The sequence below is a fragment of the Apteryx rowi genome, unplaced genomic scaffold (assembly GCF_003343035.1).
Source record: "Apteryx rowi isolate R43461 unplaced genomic scaffold, aptRow1 scaffold_537, whole genome shotgun sequence".
In the NCBI taxonomy this organism is placed as follows: Eukaryota; Metazoa; Chordata; class Aves; order Apterygiformes; family Apterygidae; genus Apteryx; species Apteryx rowi.
Window position 1 is genome coordinate 407,224 of NW_020450802.1, and position 22,016 is coordinate 429,239.

General features: G+C 38.7%; 1 protein-coding gene across 9 annotated transcripts in view; it reads left to right on the forward strand.

Annotated features, from left to right (window-relative positions):
- Positions 1-22,016, forward strand: part of AP1G1 (adaptor related protein complex 1 subunit gamma 1) — a 47,716-nt gene that overhangs the window by 472 nt on the left and 25,228 nt on the right. For 7 of the 9 annotated variants that reach the window (XM_026081054.1, XR_003255933.1, XM_026081055.1 and 4 more), the window contains 6 exons: positions 11,640-11,703; positions 14,791-14,994; positions 15,606-15,730; positions 18,205-18,346; positions 18,865-18,961; positions 21,377-21,453. In XM_026081054.1, coding sequence (XP_025936839.1) covers positions 11,683-11,703; positions 14,791-14,994; positions 15,606-15,730; positions 18,205-18,346; positions 18,865-18,961; positions 21,377-21,453 — 666 coding nt within the window. In that variant the 5' untranslated portion in view covers positions 11,640-11,682. Of the gene's footprint in view, positions 1-6,875; positions 6,980-11,639; positions 11,704-14,790; positions 14,995-15,605; positions 15,731-18,204; positions 18,347-18,864; positions 18,962-21,376; positions 21,454-22,016 lie in introns of those variants that run through there. The other 2 variants (XM_026081059.1, XM_026081058.1) reach the window with 2 other exon arrangements.

The following is a 22,016-nucleotide window of genomic DNA, read 5'->3' on the forward strand; positions in this document are numbered from 1 at the left end:
CCTCGCCCTACACCCGGCTGCCGCCCGAGGTGGAGGGCAGCATTGCCGAGGGCCTGTCTCTTTTTCCTGCTCCAAAGACGGTGCTGGCTCTTCTGCTTCCCCCCGGGACTGGGACTCGGGAAATCTTGCACAACTTCTCCGCAGCGGAAAGCGCAGAACTGCTGTGGAAGTTCCCTCGGTGGGAAGCACGATGTGACTTCGTGTCGGAGGCTCTTGGCGTCTGAAGAGGAGCTTGGATGTTTGCATCTGTCCTTCCTCTGGCTTTTTAGTACTTGTGCTGCACAGTGGCCCAAGGCATTGCAGTTAGTTTCTCTGTGTCATTCTGACGGTGTTTGCACGTACTCTCATAGTTCCATAAGTTTTGATAGAGGCAAAAACGTCTGGTTTCTGGCCAAAGGTACTTGCAGTAAATTGCAAACATAGGTTTGTGCTAGTAGTAGACTACTGTTGTTCAAAAATCAATTACTAAAGACAGCTTCACATCCATTCTTGAAGATTGGTGGAGTTCTCTGTTTCCCCTTTTCTCCTTTCCCAAACCGTAAGACTGGCTATAGTTTTCTGACATTTTTGATGTGTGCAGGCATTCTTTTGAAAGTCTGCAGACAGAATAATTGTGTATTTTGTTGCATTGTAATTTTTTTTTTAAGCTTAGCAATAAATTTTAATTTCTGATGCCTGAAATGTGGATGGAACAGCATGGAATCCTAGTGAAAGCCTTTGGAAGGGTGGCATTTCACGTGCAAGGCCTGAAAGTATATTTGACACCTATTACCTTAAACAGAACAAAAGACTTTTTTTTTTTTCCCGTATAGTGCCTTAGAATCTTACATTTAAAATGGCACAGATAGCTTTATTTTTTCTGTTTTGCTTTTCTGCAATAATGTGTATCTGTTGTTTTTCATATGCCCATTTCCTTTTTTGTTTATTTGCATGTCCCACTCTCCTGCCAAATTCTTTCTTTTGCCTGCTCATGCACACTGTGGTATTTGGCATGGGAGTTGAAAACTTTACTGGATACCTGAGAGCTCAGTGAAGGCAAGAGATTTTGCTTTTCTGAGGCAGCATGCAGTGTAGACTTCTCTCATTTCTTCCATGGCAAGAGAAGGAAGGAGGAAGGTATTTAAATTTCTGTGTGTTGAAAAGGAGAAAGAAAGGATGGGGTGATTCTTTTGCAAGGGGATCCATTTTTTCTCTCTTCTATGCATAATATAACTTTTAGATTTCCTCCTTGTTTGATAGAAGGAAGAAGAGCATTCTCTTCTTTTACTGTTTCTGTTAATCTGACTTTTTTCTAAAGCTGGTACAGTAAGAGTGGACAGGTCCTTCAGTACCTTTTCTTGCTGTGTCCTGGCCAGAGATTAAGGAAGATAAAATGTTCTGATTCTTGATAATTTCTTTGTGTACAGAGCTTTGAATTAGCATCAGGGTAAACTAATGTTATCAGTAAGTTTGTCACACAGTGGTGTTGAAGTGTTGTAAGCTGCAACAAAGGAATCAAAGTTCTCTGTTAAAAGGCATGCAGACAGAGACTGCACTGGCTAATGCAGTTCAGATTTGGAAAGCTGCCTTTCAAAGTGTAAGGCATAATAAAAACCTTAGCTGCTTCAAGCAGCACTCATTCAGGAAAGCTTCTTGTGCCTCTTTTTGTGTGAATATTTATGTTCTTATTGAGTTGGCAATGTATATAACTTCAGACTATGCTTTGGAGATGGGCTGTTTGTTTGTGTTTTTAATAACAGAGCAAAACTCTTCTGATTGAAAGTGACATGAATTTGTTCTAGATGATACTTCGGTGTGTTCTGGGGAAAAGGGTCTAATCTATCCTGGTAGTAGTATTACTTTGTTGGATGAAGGTTTTGAGGTTGATAAAGTAAATATATGATGAGTCTCATTTAAATCTAGCCCAGGTTGCTGTTACTCAAAGGTCAGAGTTATTGTAGTGTGAGTGCAAATGAATCTCTGCTAATATTACAAATAGTATTATTAGCTTTATTTGCAGTTTGGCAGATATGCTCGAGGTACAATCTAAGGTTAGAACGTCCTAGGACATGGCAGAAGTTACCTGAAGGTATAACAGTGTGTATTAATGCATGTTTAAAAAAAAAAAAAAGCTGTCTCTCATCTTTCATTTGGCATTAACCCTGTAAAGAAATTTTTTTCTTTTCCATAATGTAGTAGCAAGCAGAAGATTTTATTTCTTTTTTGGAAATCTTAACTCTGCAAGAGACTGAACCGGAAATAAAATAACTGGATTACCTTACAGATAAAGATAGTTGGGAAGCTGGAAGCAGATGAGAGAGACAGAAGTAATGCAGGTCAGACATGACTGAAGTATAGGAGCAAAAGCCAGGAAATCTATATTGTCTATCACATTGATCAGCTACGTAGACATGTTAACTTTTCTCCCATCACTTGATTTATTAGCTTTTAAAAAAGAAGAAATACTTATTTGCTCTTTTGGTAGGTGTTAGAGGATAATTTTTGCAATGATTGAAAGCTCAATGAATCTTTTGAAGCCAGTTCAGGAACTGTTTGATTTGGGGTATATGTACTGTTTTGCAGAAATGGAAACCACCTCAGAAGTGCTCACCTAATCTCACTCAATTCTGTTGGGGCGTAGCTGCAGGATGCAAAGAAAAAAGAGAGCTAGGGCTGTGTTTGGTTTGGCTAGCTCATAGGATTTGTTCAAACTAAAGGGTGTTGAGACACCTGACAAGTAAGGGCCAGGGATGCTCTCCTCCTCCCCTCACTTTCTGAACAGCATGGTGACTTTTGCCTCTGGAATACTCTTGTGCTACATTTCTTGTTTTTAAATGTGACTGGAAATAGTACCATCGCTTCCTCTGAGACTGTCTCTCAGATCTTGTTTTTAGGTGGTTTTTTTTTTTCATTTTTTCCCCCACGTTATCTTTGTGTAATGCATGTTACTTTGCCTTTTATTATCATATTGTATTTCAACACTCCCTCCCCCCTTAATTTGTTTCTGGTTTCTCAGCGTTACTTATTTTCTACTTTACAGGTTTCTCTGTTCTATTAAACAGCTATTTGTCAAAAGAGATTGTTTTTCCACTTTGAATGTTGCATGGTTGGTTGCTTTTCCTATTAACTCTTTGTGTTGCCTTTGTCCTTCTTGATGGTGACCATGCTCCTTGGTTGTGTGTTTACCATTTCCTGTATATATATTGATAGCGCTAAACAATATACCAGTACCTCTAGTATTTTTTTTCACAACTTCATCCCTATTTGTAGTATGTATTTACACTTCTGTTTTTGCTGCCAGTGTATAATTTTTTTTGAAGGGTCTGATAGTAGTGTGAAGCCTACTGATAGCAGTGTGGAGATGAGGCCATCAGTCAATTTTAATTAACCATTGCAGTAATTCCCCTCATGCAGTCTAGACATGTCTTCCTCTTCCCATCTCTGTACAGGAGGCTTATTAAGTTCTACTGAAGCAAGTGGGGGAGTTCTGTTACTGAAATCAGTGGGAGCTRGGTCAGGCTTTAATTATGCAACTTCCCAAAAGCTGTTTTTGCTTGAGGCGTGTGATTGCTTATGCATGAATTGGGGTGCAGCAGCTTCATTTGTCTATTTTAGATTGTTTGAAAATATATGCTTCTGCAGTCTTGGGTTGCTTTTTAGAATGAGCCAAGTTCAGAAATACTGCTTTCAGCAGGAGCTTTGACTAGATGCGTATCTTATTTGGATTGAAAATTGAGAAGCATTCCCCCAAATGGTGAAGCTGTTCTATGAATGATTTCATGAGCCTCAGCCTGTCTTATACCTTATTGTTTCCAGAATTCAAGAGTAAATAATAATGGAATTTAAAAATGTTTGTGGCTGATACTTAAAAAAAAAAAAGAAGAAGAAGTTGCTTAAGAAGGTTGATACATTTTATTACTATATTGMAAATGTAGTTTTAATATTTTGAGATATGCTAACATTTCTAAATAGATTCCAGAGGGTAGGATTTCAACTCAATTGAATGTTTAAGGATTGTAAGTCCTTTTAACTTTACATACAGTCCCTAGTAGATGAATACAATTTAGCTGAAGCACTTGAGAGTTGTTTACATGTGCAGTTTTGGTAATACTGGGTGCTGCTTGCAAATATAATACAAATTATTTGGTTATCAATCATATTTGAGTATTATGGTGTTCTAAGAGAGATTTTTAGCAAGATTCTATAGTTAAATCTCTTTGGCATGGTGACCTGTTGAGTAAAAACTGAAATTTTGAAACAACACAAGCTTAAGTACTAAAAGACTATAGAATAGGGAGAAAATAACCATTTACAATAAAACTAAATGTTTTTAATATTTATATTCTATTTTTTTTCCTGATAATAATGAAATGTTTTCACTTGTACATAGTTTAATAAGATGAGTTGGGTAAGGAAAGAAAGCCTTATTTACTTGTTCAGGGGAAGAATTCATGAGCAACAGAGGGAAGATAATTGAGCTAACACCTTTCATGCAATCCAAAGAGTAGAAAGAAAAGCTGAGAAAAGGTGTGGTTTTTATTTTTTTTAATTTTATTTATTTATTTTGTAAAGGCACCATGTTTCAGAACAGTTTGGCCTTGATAGTAGGTTACACAAAAGGGTAAGGCCTTGGAAATGAGAAGAGAATAGAGTTGATGAGGTGGAGGAGTTATGTGTTTGACCCTACCAGATTTTGTAAATATTAACCTCAAGGTTCTTTCCAGGTATTCAGGGACCATCCCTGAATTCTAGAGCTTGCAGTTAGTAAAGAAAAGGTGGAGGAAAACTACTGATGTAAACAAAATGAGGAAAGAGGTAATTACTTTTAAAACTTGCCTTGTCATTTATGTTAATATGTAAAGAATAAACACATATGGCTGCACTGGGGGAAAGTGTTAACTAATCCTGAAAAACAAGACCTGCCACTTAGAGGGAGGTTCTAAGCTGCTTTTAGCCAGCTGAAGTTAAACTTGGGGTCTGTTATTCACAGACAATGTGCTTGTCCTCTCTCTGCTAGTAAGTCAGTCATCTTGTACAATAAATTAATTTCTGYAATATAGAGAAGCCCTTAAAAATTCACTGTTCTTGGCAGTTTGGTATTTGATTGTTTTGTAGTTGTTACCTGAAGCTGACTTTTTAAAATCTTTGAAACACTTCATAGACATTCTGATTTCAAGACAGAAATTGTGTAGTCAAAAATGAGTAGGTCACTAAGTAAGTGTTTTAATTGTTCTTAGCTCTAAATTGTTTAATCCCATTCATCTTCTGGTTTTATAATCTTCTAGTATTTTTTGTTCCAACCCTCATTAATAATCTGTTCAGTGATGTATAACCCTAATTCCTTCTCTTAGTGAAGTCTGCATGGTTGTTATTTCAAGTCCCAGTGGGATTTCGACACCATTACTGTTTCACTGCTTTGGCAGAGCCCTGCTGTGGTACTCTGTGTGTTGTCCATGTGATCAGGAAAATCATAAATATTTGTCAAATCATCTTTTGGGCCTTGCTGGAACCCTCTTCCATTCTTGGTGCCTTTCACTATGCTGCAGCTTCCTAGAGTACTGGCTGTATATCCATGGAGGACATGAGAGACCTTGTGCCCTTTCTGTTACAGCTTGTCAGTATGCTCAGTGAGTCTAGTCTCCAGTCACGGATTGCTTGGCAGTGTGTACCTGAAAATTGTTTTTATTTCTTACTGTTCTCCTGTAATCAGTCTGAATTCTAGAAAAATTGTTATATAAGGAATGCCTAAAGTTAATTTGACTAAAGGGAGGGGAGAACACTTATGTGTATTTCTTCCAGAAAAGAACAGGAAAAGTAGAGCCAGTGCAGTCTTCTCCTGCATTTTTTTTCTTTTTTTTTAGCTGTACATTATGATCTGCAAGTACATATTGGTTTGATTTATAACCAACATGAAAAGTACTTGCTAGCTTGTGTAAATTAGATGCTTGCCATCCTGTAGGAATACTCATTTAACTTTCTCATTGCTTCCATTCTGCCTCTTCTGATGGCTTTTCCACCAAGTCTGCAAAATGCATGCTTCTGGCCTGCAATCATGCTGCTTCAAATGATAGGTTTATGGGCTTAATTAAATTACAGTCTGCCCCCTGAATAAGAGGCATCCAGAGGAACATGGGATTGATTGTACAGGAAGTGTTTTTGATGACTCATTGGGTCACCTTACTGAGTGTAACAATATATGGACCTCATGAAGCTAAAGGAGTTATCTTCTAAGAAAAAAGTGAAATTGAGGTTCTGAACAACGTTTTAGGAAATCCTGTGATACCTGCATAAAACTTGGCTTGTTGGCACAGATGGCTTGGATTTAGGCTGATCAGCTTTTTTGACCCCTCAAACTTGGCTTGCTTGATGACCATGAGACCTATGCTGCTAACCTTAGCTCTGGGAGTGACTAACAAGCAAGACATGAAAATAGCTGCTCAAACATCCTTGGGCCCCCTCATCAAATGTGTCTGAGCTGTGCGTGCAGGTATGTCTTTGAATGAAGTGGTAGCACCTTCCTCAATAGTACCTGCTGGCTTGCTTTCTCCCAGTCTGGTAATTTACTCAGCAGATCCTGCGTCAATACTATCTTGATGCTTGTCACCTGATGTAGTCACTGACATAAGAGCTGTAGTTGAAGTATTTGTTAGCAGCATGTGGCTCTTAAGGCACAACTTGGTTAGTTTTGGCCAAAAGAATAGTCAAAATCTAGGTAATTTTCTCTTAAATCATTTTTTTTAATATGGGAAGCGAAAAATGCTGACCAGTGTGTGGTTAGCATTGCTCTGTATTGTAAGAAGTCAGGAGCCGCTTAAGTTAAGCGGTAAAGAAAGTGTGATGTGGCAGGCATGATATGGGTAACTTTTTATTTTTATTTTTTATTTTTTTTAATGTAGGAGGACTTCAGACTTAACTTCAGATTCGAGTTGCACAACTCCCCCCCGGCCCGGGGCTGAGAAAGTCCCTGACCTGATGGAGGGTTGCTTGCAGCATTGTAGTGGTATGTGACTGGACAACGTGCTCTAGGTGACCCTGCTTGACTAGATGATCTCCAGAGGTCCCTTCCAACCTCAAGCATTCTGTGTGATTCCGTGACTTGTATTAGGTGAAAGAAGTGAAAATAAGTGAATACTGACAGAATAAGTATCAGGCAGTTCTGCTGCTCGGTTTGCAAAATCTATGTGGAGGTGTCGTATAAGGATCTTCCTTAATGATGGTGTAGAAGGGGAGAAACTCAGTTGATGCTGGCTAATTTTAAGCTTTCTTTTTTAAAGGGAGCCTAGGAAGAATATTTTGTATGCAAAAAGGAAGTTTTGACTCCTGTATATGCAGATGCCTCTGATACGAGTAGTAAGAAGAAACTACTAAGTCATTCTGTAGGTTGTGGCAAAACTGACCGTATTTGATTCACCTTGCTGCTGCTTGGGATAATACTGCAGTCACAGAGTTACTTAAACTATTATACCTTCAAAACCCCAGTGCAGTCAACATCTATGCTGTAGAGGTGGGAACTGAGACAATGAGGTGGTTTAGGAGAACTAATTTGCTGATGGTTATGTGGAAGCAATGTATGAGTATGTCTTTCAAATATAACAAACTTTCTGGGAGATCCCATAAAAAGAAACTGTAAGAACTGCTAAATTGTTTAAAGTATCTTCATGTTGTATTCTTAAGCAAGCTTCCTGATCTATTTTCCTGTCCTTACTGTTCTTCTCAGTTGGTGTTTATGACACGTTTTCCCAATACCACAGCATGGAACAGAACTAGTTATAGATGCATTTCTTCTGTTTCAGTAACACCTAAAGACTTTGTGCCTGGATAGGCCTCTGTTTTGTTACCCCAAGGTAAAATTAGTAATAACAAATTTCCAACAGAAAGTGAAGTTCACCAGTATTTCTAAAGGAACTCAAAACTGCTTAGTTTGCAAATCTGGTGTGTGGCTGTCTTAACACTTTATTTACAACTGGAACAGGTGGTGGTTTGTGTGATGCCAGTTTTTTAAAGGAGCTCCAGCATAGGAACTGCTGTGGTTCTTGACAGTTATTAGTAAATGCGTAAGTGTGGTCTGGATTATAAAATGGTTGGATTTTTTCAGAAGTTTTGGCAGAGGCTCTCACCAAAGGTTTTTATTGCATGACTGTGCAGTTTTGCAAGGGAGATCCTCTTGTGAATTAATAACTAGCAAAGGGATAGAAACAAAGGTGGCCAGACAAGGATAGAAAATCTGTCTGCTTTCATGATAGAAAGAGGTTATTAAGACGCTCTCCGAGAAACTGTGCCATTAAGCATATTCATAAGTGATTTGGAAAAGAGGAATGAGTAGTAAGGTGATGGTTTGATTTAAAGCTATGGAAGGATTTCATGATACTAAGAGTATGCAATAAGATGGTGAACTGAATTCATTGTCAGTAAATGCAAACCAATGCTTGTGGTGAAAAATCACTATAATGATAAATACACAGTAAAAGGTTCTAAATAAGCTGTCATTCAAGAAGGGGATCTTAGAGCTGTCTATAATATCTTTATAAAAAATATCAGCTCAACAGGAGCCAAACAGAGAGTTTTCCCTAAACTTTTGTAACTTTCGAAGTACGTGTGTGTGTGTGTATATATATAAAATATATATATAAAGCAAAATAGTCATTTTTCATGAAATTTATAATCAAACTGTGCAATTTATTGCCACAGGTATGAATGACAAAAAGCTTGAGTGCTTTCAAAAAGTGATTAGGCAAATTCGTAGATCTGTAGAGAGGTGCACTTACCTTTGGGTCAGGAAGTCTCTTAAGCTGCAGTAAGTCCTGGAAGCAGGGAAGATGCTGAGGAGATGTACTTTCTCTTTTATTTCCTCTATGCACTTGCTACTTCCCATTCTGAGACAGGATACTAGGTTAGATCAGTTTTATGCCTTACCTGCCATGGCTTTTCTTTTTTCTCTGCAGTTTACGCTTTACTCCCTGTACTGCAGCGATACAGGGCAACAGGTATGTGATTGTGCAGTCCATTAGTGAGAAAGCTCTCAATATTACTTTAATTATTTGGGTGTATGCACAGTGTCCTCTGTACAGTGATACTTAACAGAGTCAGCAGGAATTACTCAAGGTATATCACATTCAAGGTTTGTTAGCATTGTGATAGGCTTTGGAATAGTTGGTAATAGGTAAATGTTAATCTGTTCTAGGACACGAGAATACTTRTATTCAAAAGTATTCCAGATTTCTTGGCACCTACAGTATCTACCATTTATGCTTGCTTTAAAAATCCAAAGCTTAAAAATGAGATAAGACTTCTGGTTTGTTAGAGTGCAAAGAATCTTAAAGTTCCTGGGGGCGGAAATCAAATGCCTGGTGTGAGAATTTCTTGGTCACAAGAGAATCCTTTCTTTATGAAAGAAAAAAAAGGAAAGTCAACCTGGTATGTTGCATAGGAACTTCTAAGTATTGAAATGCTAGAAAGATGTATGCACGGGAAGGTATTTCAAGGCCCAAGGAGTAAGTTCTTGAAGTGATTAATTTTGTGAGAAGGAAATACTGTCATGTGGATTGGAACATGTGCAAAACTTTTCTTATGGGAAGAAATCAAATATGTGTTTAAAATGCCAAATGATTTAATATTGGTGAAAGGATATGGATTTGCAGCACAAAGAGAGAAATTTTGAATGTTGGAAAATAAATAATAGCCTTGTCTTTCGCACTATATGATGTCCTCCTTCAGAGCAGTTCCTAATTGTCCTGCTTTTATCAGACAGGAAGCGTGTGAGAGAGAGAGATGATTGCTCCTAGGAAGTAGTTCAAATTGAACTGTGTCTGTACTAACTGCCTGTTAACATATTACACAATTAAATGTAAAGTAGGGGTAGMCTCATAATTTAGCTATCGTTTCATTAAGAGTCTTTATTTATTCTTGAATTGTTTGCTTTCTTAAATGCTAGCTTCTGCATGTTTTCCTGTGGTTGTGATGTGGGGAGAAAAAGTAATGTTTACAGTGTGATTTGCTTTGTTTATTTGCTTTGTTTATTTTATGCAAGGGCATTTGTAAGTATAGGTTATGCATTTCTATTCAGTACAGTAAAATGGATGACATTGGGGTGAAATCATATTAGATCTACAGTGTTCGCTTTCATTTTACCTGTCCTGTCAGTGAGGTAGGAAGTCTTGCCTAAATGTCTGTGAAGGGTGAAGAATTAATATTCATAAAAAGCTGTGCTTAGTATATATAGCAACTTTGTTCAGTGCTGTTTCCCCTTGACTAAAACTACTTGGGCAGTCTGTCCTTTTACTTTGTGTTGTCTAGGGCTAAGCTTAATATAAAATGCCGAAGTCCTCTATGGGCATACCTGCAGAATGAGTTTCAGGCACGTGGCCAAGAAAGCTATGCTGTTGTACAAATCTCAGGCTGACGGAGATCAATGTTCAGTAGTTTATAATCTCCTAAAATACAGAGTGGGAGCAAAATGGACTTCTGATTTCCAAGCAACTCCCTGCCAAACTTCAGTCTATTTGCAAACTATGCATTAGAGCTTTTCTAAAAGTTTGCAAAGAATTATTTCCTTAAAAAAAAAAAGTTATGGTTTCAACTTGTGATAGCCACTATCTATCTTCTCAGGAACATTAGAGATTTAGATCAACTTAACTAGACTGCAAAACCATAGCCTAATTGTGGTTTACTGCTGAAGGGAGAACTTCACCCCAAATCTCCCAAAGCTGTAGGTTCTTGATGCCTTCTTTATGTCGGTATAGGTCAGCTTAATGATTTTGAGACTGTTGCCTCAGACTGCAGAGGATTATTCTGGCAGTAGAGCATTTTTACTTTGTTGTCTAATTGTTTTTTCCAAATTTTTCAACAAATGTTTGGGTGAGCAAAATCAGTGGAGAAGCACATGGGTGCGTGTGTGTGTATGTATGTGTGTGTGTGTGTGAGGTTAATCTGAACTTAAAAATTATGGGCTCTAAAATGACTGTTGCCACCCAGGAATGGGATTTTTGGTTTATGAAAGACTGTTCTATGAAAAACACAAGCCGAGTGCTCTGTAGCAATCGGAACCCCAAACTGATTGTTAGGAATTAATAAGAAGTAGTGGGGAGAAAAGTAGAAGACGTTTATATGACACATAAAACAATGGCACATCCACCTTTTAAATCCTGTGTGCAGTTTTGCTTTCCCCCTTTCCTCCCCCCGCCCCTTTAAAAAGGACATAGGAGAACCATAGAATGCACAGATAAGGTAACAAAGATAAGCTGGAGTTGTGGAAGGGTGTGAGTGAGAGGCTGTAGTTTTCAGACAGGAGAGGGTAAGCGAGAGACAAAAATGGAGGTGTATAAGATCATGAGTTTCATGTAAAAGCTAAACAGGGAATGAATGTTATTGTCTCTCCTAATAGAAGAATTGGGAGCATCAATAGAAACAAGCAGTTGGAAAATACAGAACAAGTGAAGGAGGTGGTTCTCCACAGTGTGCAATCAAGCTGTGGAACTCTGTTCTGCAGAATGTTGTTGATGCTAGAAGTTTACCTGGGTTCCAAATGAAACCAGACAAATCTGATGAAGATTTGATGCTATTTCTGGCTTTGGAAGTTCTTGAGCTGCAAATTGTTGGAGATTGCAAGAGTATTCTGGGGAAGTGTTGCTATGTGCTTGCCCTGTTCTTATACTCTTCCCTAGGCATCTGCTATTGGCCATTGTTGCAGACTGGATACTGAACAGGATGGAGCTTTGGTCTGACCTGGTATGACCATTATGTTTCTAATCTTTTGCTTTCCGCCTTCTTTGGCTGTACATTCAGTAATCAAAAAGATATAGTTCCTTCCTAAGCTAGAAAATACTAGAGAAAATTCTCGTGAAGTGTTGGTAGACCGCATTCTTCATGTAAATTAGTAGGATGAGTTGAAGACTACTACAGAAATCGGGGTTCAGCTTGAATTAAAAATGGCTTTTATAGGAGATTCATAAGACTTTTTCTTTTTTTTTCTACAGCGTAGATTCAACCACTTGTGATATGATGAATTTAAAACAAACTTAAACAGGTGGTGTTACAAGGATGCACAGAATTTTGGGGATTGTATCTTATCTTATTTCAGAATAACCTCCCAGGTAGATAAACCCTGTCTCTCAAGTTTTGTTCGGAATTTCAGCTCTGAAGGCTCACTCTAAGGATAGGCCTAGGCAGACAAGTTATTGAAGTATGTGCTAGGGTGTAGTTGATAGCAGGTTAACAAGTCTCCAGTAGCAGCATACACTTATTTTCTTTATCCCTTTTCACTAGGAATAAATTACCACAGAGCAATGCAGCCAGGCAGCAACTGTGAAGCAAACATTGCACGCTAAATTGACACTCTAGCTTTCTCTGCAGTAGTTAACTTTTACGCAGTTACCTTCATTTTACATGCTGTTTAAAACAATGCTTTCATTTTTTAAGTCGTTTTCAGTTTTTTATATCTCTACCTCTACCAGTTGGAAACTTCCCAAGTGAGGTATTTGTCAGAGGCTTGTTGTAGGATTTTAGATAAGTCTATTTTGCCCTTTCAGGATAGGAAAAATATTTTATTATGGGTAGGTGGGGGGTATGGGAGGAGAGGGGAACCAATAGAATTAAACTGCCTTTTATTTGAGAAGTTTTGGAACCCTCATGGTTTTGGCTGAATTCTGTAAGAGTGGCAGGGGGCTGTCCTTTTGTTTTAAGGATATATTGTGTTGCTTCTGTGAAAATCTTGTTTCAGTTTGGCCAAATAACGTTTGAAAAGTTGATTTGTTCAGGCTCCTTTGAAACTTGCAATTTAGCAGCTATAATCTCCACAGGCTGTGTACAGTAAACGTGTTCCAATGCATAGCTCCTGCTTCTCAGCAGGGTTTGTGTGTTCTGTCTCTCATGATCATAGAATTTTACCTTGCTGCTGAAAGATCACGGTCTATGACTATCACTTGAGTTGTTGGCTCAAGAGCAGAGCTCCATGTTGTCAGTCTAAAGAGTCTCACGCAGCTAATGATTTCCCCATATACATACTGATACAAAGCTGTGGGAGGAAAACATTTTCCGTTTACTTTCAAAACTTTAGAAATATTGTACAAGCATCATTGAAAGAACATGACTGCAGCATTCAAAGGCCTTACTTACTGCATGTTCAAATACTGTTCTGAAGACAGATTTCGTACTTTCCCTTGACCGTTCCTCTGATGCTCATTAGTGCAGCATCTGAAAGGTTAGCAAGCATTAATTTATTTCATATCACAGTAATGTGAGGAAGTGTTATTAACTTCATGTATGGAGAAACAAGGCAAGACTAAGGACTAAAGTATCCAATAATCTTGATCTTTCACTTTGAGGCATCTTGGGGCAAAGTTTCCTTGTGCTGAAAGAGCAACTCTTCATTTTCAAAATTGAATGCTTTATGTCTCTGCAAATTCAAGCTCTAGATATGAAGATGGGCAACTGGAATATGAGGAGCTACCTGGTTTGACTGAAATGACTTAGTGTKTTGTGTGAACTCTGTAGCAGATCAGGTTTATAATCCAGATCTATATAACATCACTCAGCTATTTTACTGTGAGGCCACCTTTACTCATTGTATGTGCAGCTGTGTTTAATTTCTTTAGCAAACAAGTCCACTACTAGCTCAGTATGCTTCTCAGCCTGACTGTTCCCTCGTGTATTCCGGTATATTGCATCGTTTATGCAAGTGATTTYGTCTTGTGATATGGCAGTGGTTAAAATGAATGACACACTGGTTTGGGAGGATGGTGACCCAGACAAAAACTGTAACAGACTGCCATGTTGAATAACTTCTTGCAAGTTGGTATGACATTTATGTGTCATCAGAATAGTTTAGTTATCTTCAGTCTTGCATGCATAAAAAAAAAGACTGTGAGGTGCATGCATAGTCTGGTCTTCATGAAAGTCAAGAGTCTGCTTTGGTGAGTATAACAACTTGAATGTTCAACTGTTGAACATAATTCTTAAATTCGACTTTTGTTAGCCATTTTTCTCTTGAGGGGTATTCAAGAGAACAAATTGCTCTGCAGATCAGACAGCTCAGTCTGTGTTCCATCTGGTAAAATGAAACTACTGAAAGTTCGTGTAGGATAGACTTTCCTTGCACACTGTCTTTACACAGTGCCACCAGACGGTAATGTGATGGGCTTATTTGTTTCAGAAAGAGTTGTTCTGGCTGGTGTGTAATAAAGGGGCAGTGTCAACTTGCATTTTTTTAAGAAGAGTCTCTGAAATGTATCCACACTGTCAGGACTGGTCTTGCATCTGCTTTTTTCTGCACACTTCTACTCCTGTAAGAAAGTATTGTGCATGGCACAAGGATGCAGGATTTTTGAGGCATAGATATCAGAAACACCTGTCTGAAATTTTGTGTTGTTTATTAAGCAGCATTGATTTTTGTAAAGGATTTGTGTCCCAATTCATCATGATTTTGTGATCAACTCTATCTGAGTATGACTTCTGGAGAAAATCAGAAGATGTGAACATGAGAGCATGCATTGCCAAGTTCTTTTTCTTCCCATTTCAAGTGGGGAGTCATGTTATGTTCATTTGACAGCCAGCTCAAAGCATAGCAATTTCTGTCTGTAATGTTCTGTGAAAGCGGAACAGCAAATGTGAGCACTTAAATTCCTCAGAGGTACATAGAATTCCTCTGGTTTTCAAGTTTCATTTTAACCAAGCCACTGAAGCGGTCTGTATTTTCTTGTTCCTTCCATTTTTATAATTGTGGGATAAGAAATAAATTTTCTTTATGCTAAAATATGAGATGATTATGAAGTCATCAGGTACAGTAGAAGGTTTACAGATCTTTCTTCCTCCTCCCAGAGGATGCCAGCCCCTATCAGACTGCGGGAGCTGATCCGGACCATCCGGACAGCAAGAACCCAGGCAGAAGAGCGTGAGATGATACAGAAGGAATGTGCTGCTATCCGATCATCCTTCAGAGAGGAAGATAACACATACCGATGCAGAAATGTGGCAAAGCTGCTGTATATGCACATGCTGGGTTACCCAGCGCATTTTGGACAGGTAGGTTGGACTTTGGTGCTTGCTGTGTTATGTGCATGTGCCAGTCTGCTTTGTGTGTTTTGGGCACATTGACTGGTTTGGAGCACTATTAGCTTTGGTTTTGCTGTCTGCTGTTTGGGATGTTTGGAGGTCTGTCTTGACATGTGTTATGAATCTTCACCTGGAGACCTGGAGAATGCTGGTTGCAGTTTTCCCAATATCTTAGCTTATTTTTGGAATGTTATTCCTCTGGTAGATTGTGGAAGAGGGAGACAGGAAGATGCACGTTCTTGATCTATAGAATGTCTCTAAACATGTTGTTTTTTGCTTTTGTATTCTGACGTACCTCTGGCATATCTGGTACATCCGAGGTCATGGAAGGTCAGCAGTGAGTGGCTGCTTCAAGATAAAGGAGCTGCCTCTGGCTTTGCCTCTGGCTTGGTGGGAGCTTCGGGCAGATCATTTAACCTTTGTTTGTTGTTTTTCCATATCACCAAAGTAGGAAGAAAATATACTTTTTAGACTGGTTCTCTGAGAGACCCAAGAGATGTACATAAAGGTTCAAACTGTTTCTTCTTTAGCAAAGAAGTAATTTAAGCTAATTCTGTCCTTTTTATTTACTTTTTTTCCAGTTGGAGTGCCTCAAGCTCATTGCCTCTCAGAAATTCACAGACAAGCGCATTGGGTATTTAGGTGCCATGTTGCTGCTGGATGAGAGACAGGATGTTCATCTTCTCATGACCAATTGCATCAAGAAGTAAGGGTACCATCTCTTTCTCCATGAACATAGGTTTTAAGGTTTCAGGATCTCAAAGTTTACTCCTGATGGTGATATTTTGAGTACTTCAGGATTTTTTTTAATTATGTTAGAATAATGGTATCTTCAATCTAGAAATCTAATGCTGGTGACTGTACAAGACTGTTTTAGTCCTGTGCTACTTTGGATGATCCTATTCAGCTGCCTTAGAGGGAAGAGAATACAAGGTTGCATTGGTCCTGAATGCACATGACAAACTGCATCTGATGTAACCACTGTTTCAGAATGGGAATGTGTGTTTTCTGAAGGTTTAAGATGAATAAAATCAGGAAGCTGAAATGACCACAATAAGCTGCTCAGCCAGTGCAGAAAACCTCAAATTGTTGTAAAGAACACTCTCCTAGTTCTGTAAAATAGTTACCTCCTAGCTTGCTGTAGGCAAAAGCCAGGCAAGCAGTTAGTCAGGCAAGGCAGCACCATTGAAGGGCCAATCCACATTTTATATATGATTGAATCAGAGGATGTTTTTATGACACTGATAGAATTTTGTATGCTGGACTGGCCATCCTATGTCACAAAATTGTAGATATTGCTGCAGCCATGTTTTCCAGTGTTTACTCACTTGACTATAGTGCTGATGAGCTCTGAAGAGTTGACTGACTTCAGGGATCAAGACTGTATATGCTGTCATCTTCTTAGGGTTGGCCTAGCAGTCCTGATGAATGTTTTTTCTTGGAAGCAAGGCAGCAACTTGGGATGTGCTGTCTACTTGGCATCTTGCTGAAATCAGATGAGGGGGGTGGAAAAATAGGATTCCCCCATGCACCCCCTCCTTCCCCTGCCCCCCCCCCCCCCAGCAAAATGCTGCTAAACTGGGACTGTTTTATGTTATGGTTTAGTAGATGATGATTGGTGTGTTTCCCGGTGTTTTCAAGATGGAAGGGAGCAGGAGCATAACAACTGGGTCTTACTAGATTTATCCAAATGCCAGCTTGGTTGATGTTTTTTTGTTTTTATAGCATGACCTAGATTTTTTTGCCACAAATATGAGCACCCTCGTGAAGCATATACTTGCTATATGCAGAGTGTGTAGCTGCCAAAAAATTTGTTGAAGGAGAGAAAAGAAAAATGAACCCATTTAGCAGCATGTGCCATCTGCTATTTCATCCTCATGTTGCCATAGTGCATGGTTGCTTGATGTCACAACCAGAATGCTGTCTCTTGCTTTTCTACATGTTGTATGTGTTTGGTTACATACCACTCATTTTCCTTGCTGCCCCATCATACAAAAATACCCCAAACCAAGAACCATATTTTTGCCTTCTTCACAATAGAATCATCTTTTGTGACTGGATTGTGGATGCTGTGTGACATTAGTACCAAGTAGCTTGATGAAAAGTGTCATAGAAATCTGTTTTAAAGGCTCTTGGGATTGTCATGTGGAAGCTCTATTTTCTAGTACTGTATGACATTGGTGGATAGACACACAAATAGCATGTACTTGATAGGTTATTTAACTTTTTATTGAGTGCTTTGGTGACTTCCTCAGGCATGTGAAGAGCTAGGATTGCAAAACAAAATTCCTGCACTGATTCTTTTCAAGGTGTGTGGCTGTTTTTGTTTTTTAAGCTCAGGAGAATGGGGCATGTTGGAAGTAGGACAAATTCAGACAGAGGATATTCTACATAAATTTTATATACGGTCTGATTTGTCAGTGCAAATTCCATTTCTTCTAATCAGTGTTTGTGCTAAGTGTGTAAGCTTTAGTATAATGTGAAATTAGAATTTATACTAGGTTTAATATATTAAGGGCATACAAATTGTATGTTACCCTTTTAGGACTTGTTTCCTGACCAAATCTGAAGGACAAATCTATAATTTGTCCTTCATTAACACTAATGAAATAGTGAAATAAAGCAGTGAAATAGAAGGGAGGAAGGGGACCAGCCAGAATTAAAAGGTATTGTAAATATATGCAGGAAATGAAATTACACAAAAATCTTAAGGCATAGAAACTGCAAAATAGGGTGTATAAACCAAAAGCCAGAGCCTATTCTAGAACACGTTTAATTGGGACAACCACAAAGTCACTGCAGCATTGTACTTGATGTGTACTTTTGATACTTTTCTGCATATAAGTTCCAAAATACAAGGCTTTAACTTCAGTAGTTTCAATGGAGTTCTGTGTGGTCTTCCCCCTCTCAGGTCAAGCGTTGGATGCCCACTTGATAGTTTTACCCAAGTCTTGTATCTTTATAGTGGAGGAATCTAAGTACAAGCAGGGCCAAACTCTGTGTTGCATGCACTCAAAGCTGCTACTGCTCCTCACTCATACTCCTAAATTGCTGAGTATCCAGAGYGTTCTTCTGGGCCATGCATGCAGCTGGCCAGATGACTGTATGTACAGATTCCGTTTTTCTTGTGTTCAGGTTCTATGTGTGTGTGCTGACTGGCTTTTTTGTTCTCCTTTACAGTGACCTTAATCACAGCACGCAATATGTGCAGGGGCTGGCACTCTGTACTCTTGGCTGCATGGGTTCTTCAGAGATGTGCAGAGACCTTGCAGGAGAGGTGGAAAAACTCCTGAAAACTTCAAACTCCTATCTTAGGAAGAAGGTACTTCAGGGAACTGAGTACTTTGTTGTGAACTGAAACTTAAGATTGATGGGATACCTTGCTGATATCTGAAACACTAAACAGATTAGATCACACTGGCTGAATATTTCCTAGTGTTTGTGACATAGACAGAGACTGGACTCCCCTGTCTATCCGGAGCAGAAGTAAAACAGTGGATAGCAGGAATGTGTGTAAGCCTCTCCAAGACATGCCTCCAACAGATGAGGCAGCTGTTTTTACTTTGATACTGTGTATGTTTAAGTTATTGATTATAGTGTAAACATCTGCCTATTAATGGGCACTAACCCCAATCTTTTGGTGTTTGTTTTTATTTCTAAATCTTCTCACATCAGTCCGAATGATGCTGTTTGGCATTGCTTCTAGTACTGAGATAGAATATTGTATCATGAACCTTTGTGTTTCATGAACATTGTGATAGTTCCCACTGTGTTAGGTGTTCTCAAAACATATATCGTTGCCATTGTAGTGTGTGCTAATGGAGCTGTTTTCCTTCACAGGCAGCATTGTGTGCTGTTCATGTCATTAGAAAGGTGCCTGAACTCATGGAGATGTTCCTGCCAGCCACCAAAAACTTGCTTAATGAGAAGAATCACGGTAATGTCTGAGACCCTGCTTAGCAGAGCTATGCCATTCTTTATGGGATGGCACACCTGCTACCTAAGCTTTTTGTTTAGAGGGAACTTTTGAGGGGTAATTATATGATGTGTTTCTTCATGTTGCTATGCAGTGAAAGCAAATGTCATTCAGAAGGTGCATATGACTGTGCTACTTAGCAGGACTTTACATGGCATAGGTGACAAAAGGAACTCTGTCTTTTTTTTTTTTTTTTTTTTTTTTTGAAATGCTTCAGAGCAGACAGAAACAGGAAAAATTGATTTTTATCCAAAACACTGCTTAAAGGGATTTTATTAAAGTATATTGTTTAATTTGTTGTGTGTCTTCTGTTAGCATAACACTATAGGATTCTTCAGCATCGTTCTACCTCCAGGTTATATTTGTTCAGTATGCAGAAACAGGTTTCTTGACTACCAAGATTGCACACTCTGCCTGAGACATGAAAAAACAATTCTTGTCCCTGATGTCTTTCTTTATAAAGATAATAATGAAATTCCTAACTGAAATGAAACAAAATTCATCAGGCATTCCCAGGACTGAGATACCTATAGCATTGTCAGGAAAAAGTCTTTCCTCAATGCTGTTTTTGATCAGAACATCATCATAAAATAAATTGTCTCTTTAATAATCTTTTGCTAGATTAGGCTTCTGTTTTAATACATTTTTTGTACACATGCTTCCAGAAAACTATTTAAAGAAGATTAGCAAAATTATTAACACCTTGACTAATTTGGGTCAGCCCAGTGCTCACTTCCCAAAATCTTTCTCCTGTGTCACATCTACAATGAGCATGTGCCTTAAGAAAATAGGTGGGTATGCTAGGAGTCTTGCAGTAGATGTTTGCAATGCTGGAAACCCATTACTGGGAGAAATTCTGCCTCTCAAGCCAGGGTAGTTGTAACTGCAACACTATTAACATGCCAAATTAGCTTCCTGAGAAGCTGTTAATTCCATTTTTTTTGCTGCATGTGTTGTGCATCTTTGAGGTACAGGACAGTTGACCTGTGGAGTGTGGTTCATGGGTGTGGGACTAGTTTATCTTGATTTTAAATGTGCTGATCAGAACCCTTAGTCCAGGCACTGTTTCAGATAGGCAGTGTTTTGTAAGACTTTTTGTTAATAGATGATGCCTACATGGTCCACCATGGTAGTATAACATCCTCTGTCTTTGTTATTCAACCCTGAAAGGCAGAGAGCTGCTCTTTTCCTCTTTAAAAATGGGAATAGAAGCACTGAGAGATGGAGTGATTTGCCCAACTTCTTTTAGCCTTGGCCAAGGAAAGAATTGAGTCTAGGCTCACCTGAATCCAAGAACTGGATCATCCTTTCTGCTTTCCTCATCCTTAAAATCAGCTTCTCCTTTCCAACAGAGTCTTAGTGGTAGGTTTTGTGATGGGCTTTCTCTGAAGCACAATATATATGAAACCCTTTCAGCAGTCTTTTGGGAAGCCTCACTTTTGGGAAGTGTCAGTGTTAAGAAAGCTGCGACACAAGCTATAGGTACTTGTGCACCTCAAAACAGACTTTGGATAGGACCTGCAATGGATGAGAAACCAGCATAGCTTGTGGAATATGAATGTTTTCTTTCCTGTAGAAAACACCGTTTAGTAAGCAAACTTCCAGTCTTTTTCTGAATCAGGAACTCTCAGGTACAGGCTTGGCAGCTACAAAAAATAGATAACTGAAAAATAATGTATCCGAGAGGAAAGATATCTGTGTTTCAGCTGAATGTGAGAGGAAAATAATGCCTATTGTTGAAGGTCTGTACCTTACAAGTTTATATCTCACTAACTCTAGTTAGTTAGCATTAAATTCTAGTTAAATTGTTTGTAGCTGGCATGCCTTTTCCAACTGTTTTCAGAGATGCTTTAACTGGGTTCCATTAAGGCAGAACACACAGCAGCTGGCTGGCTGTGTACACATGCTGGCTTCCCCAGTCTTTTTGCAGACTGAGGTCTGGGACCCTCTAAGGAAGGCCCAATTCAGATCACTTAAGGTTGGCTAGGGCCCTGAAATCAGAAGAGAAAACTAGGAAGCATGAGGAACCAAACATCTACAAGGCAATTAGCACATTTTGCCCCTTCTGGAATCTTGTGTTTGCATGTCAGTTACCATCTGTGTATGTATTTAATATGGAAGTTGCTTCAGACAAGGTCAGTTTCTCTCCTCACTTTAGCTCCTGCTCTAACACATGCACACACAGCTGTCTGCTTTCCCTTAGGCACAGCTGCAAGTGCAAGTATCTTTTGGGGCAGATATGTTGGATTCAAGCAGGGTATGTTTTGTATGACTTGTTGTTTTCCTCTGGTTTTTGTCATATGCCTGAAAATTGTCATATGCACTGAAATTATGTTTTAAATACAGATTTTTTTTTTTCTTTCCTCTGGCCTTTAGGTGTTCTTCACACATCAGTTGTCCTCCTCACAGAGATGTGCGAGAGAAGCCCGGACATGCTTGCGCACTTTAGAAAGGTAAGTGCAAACTGTAACATTGAAGAGTTAATGTTCGTGGGTGTTTTGTTTTGGTTTTTTTGACTGATGCATCCTCTTAGCCTTCCTAGCAAAGTCAGAGCACACATGTTTTTTAATAAAATCCTTATACTTATTTGAGTGAAGAATTTGATGATACTGTCTGCTTATTTTCAAAATAAAAAATTTAACACCATATACAAAACCATCAAAATCTTTATATCTGGGAGTTTTGGGTGTCTCTAGCCATAACCTCTACAAGAAGGTGGTAAGTTATGAAACATCACTCTTAAGACTGTGTAGTATGAAACTCATACTAAAGTTAGGATTACAGTATCCTCTTTGACTGAGGTCCTCTTTTCTAGCTTTGCTAGGTTTTTTTTGCTCTTTATAGATAATTGCATAGTGGTATTAGGGATGACACATGTATTACATAAAGAAACAAAGATGAAAAACTGAGGCCCAGACTGACACTTGAATGCCTTAACCATAGGCATACAGTTTTATAAACTCAGGTCAAAAATATCAATGGAAGTTCTGGCTCTGTAGATACCTTATCTCTGGTG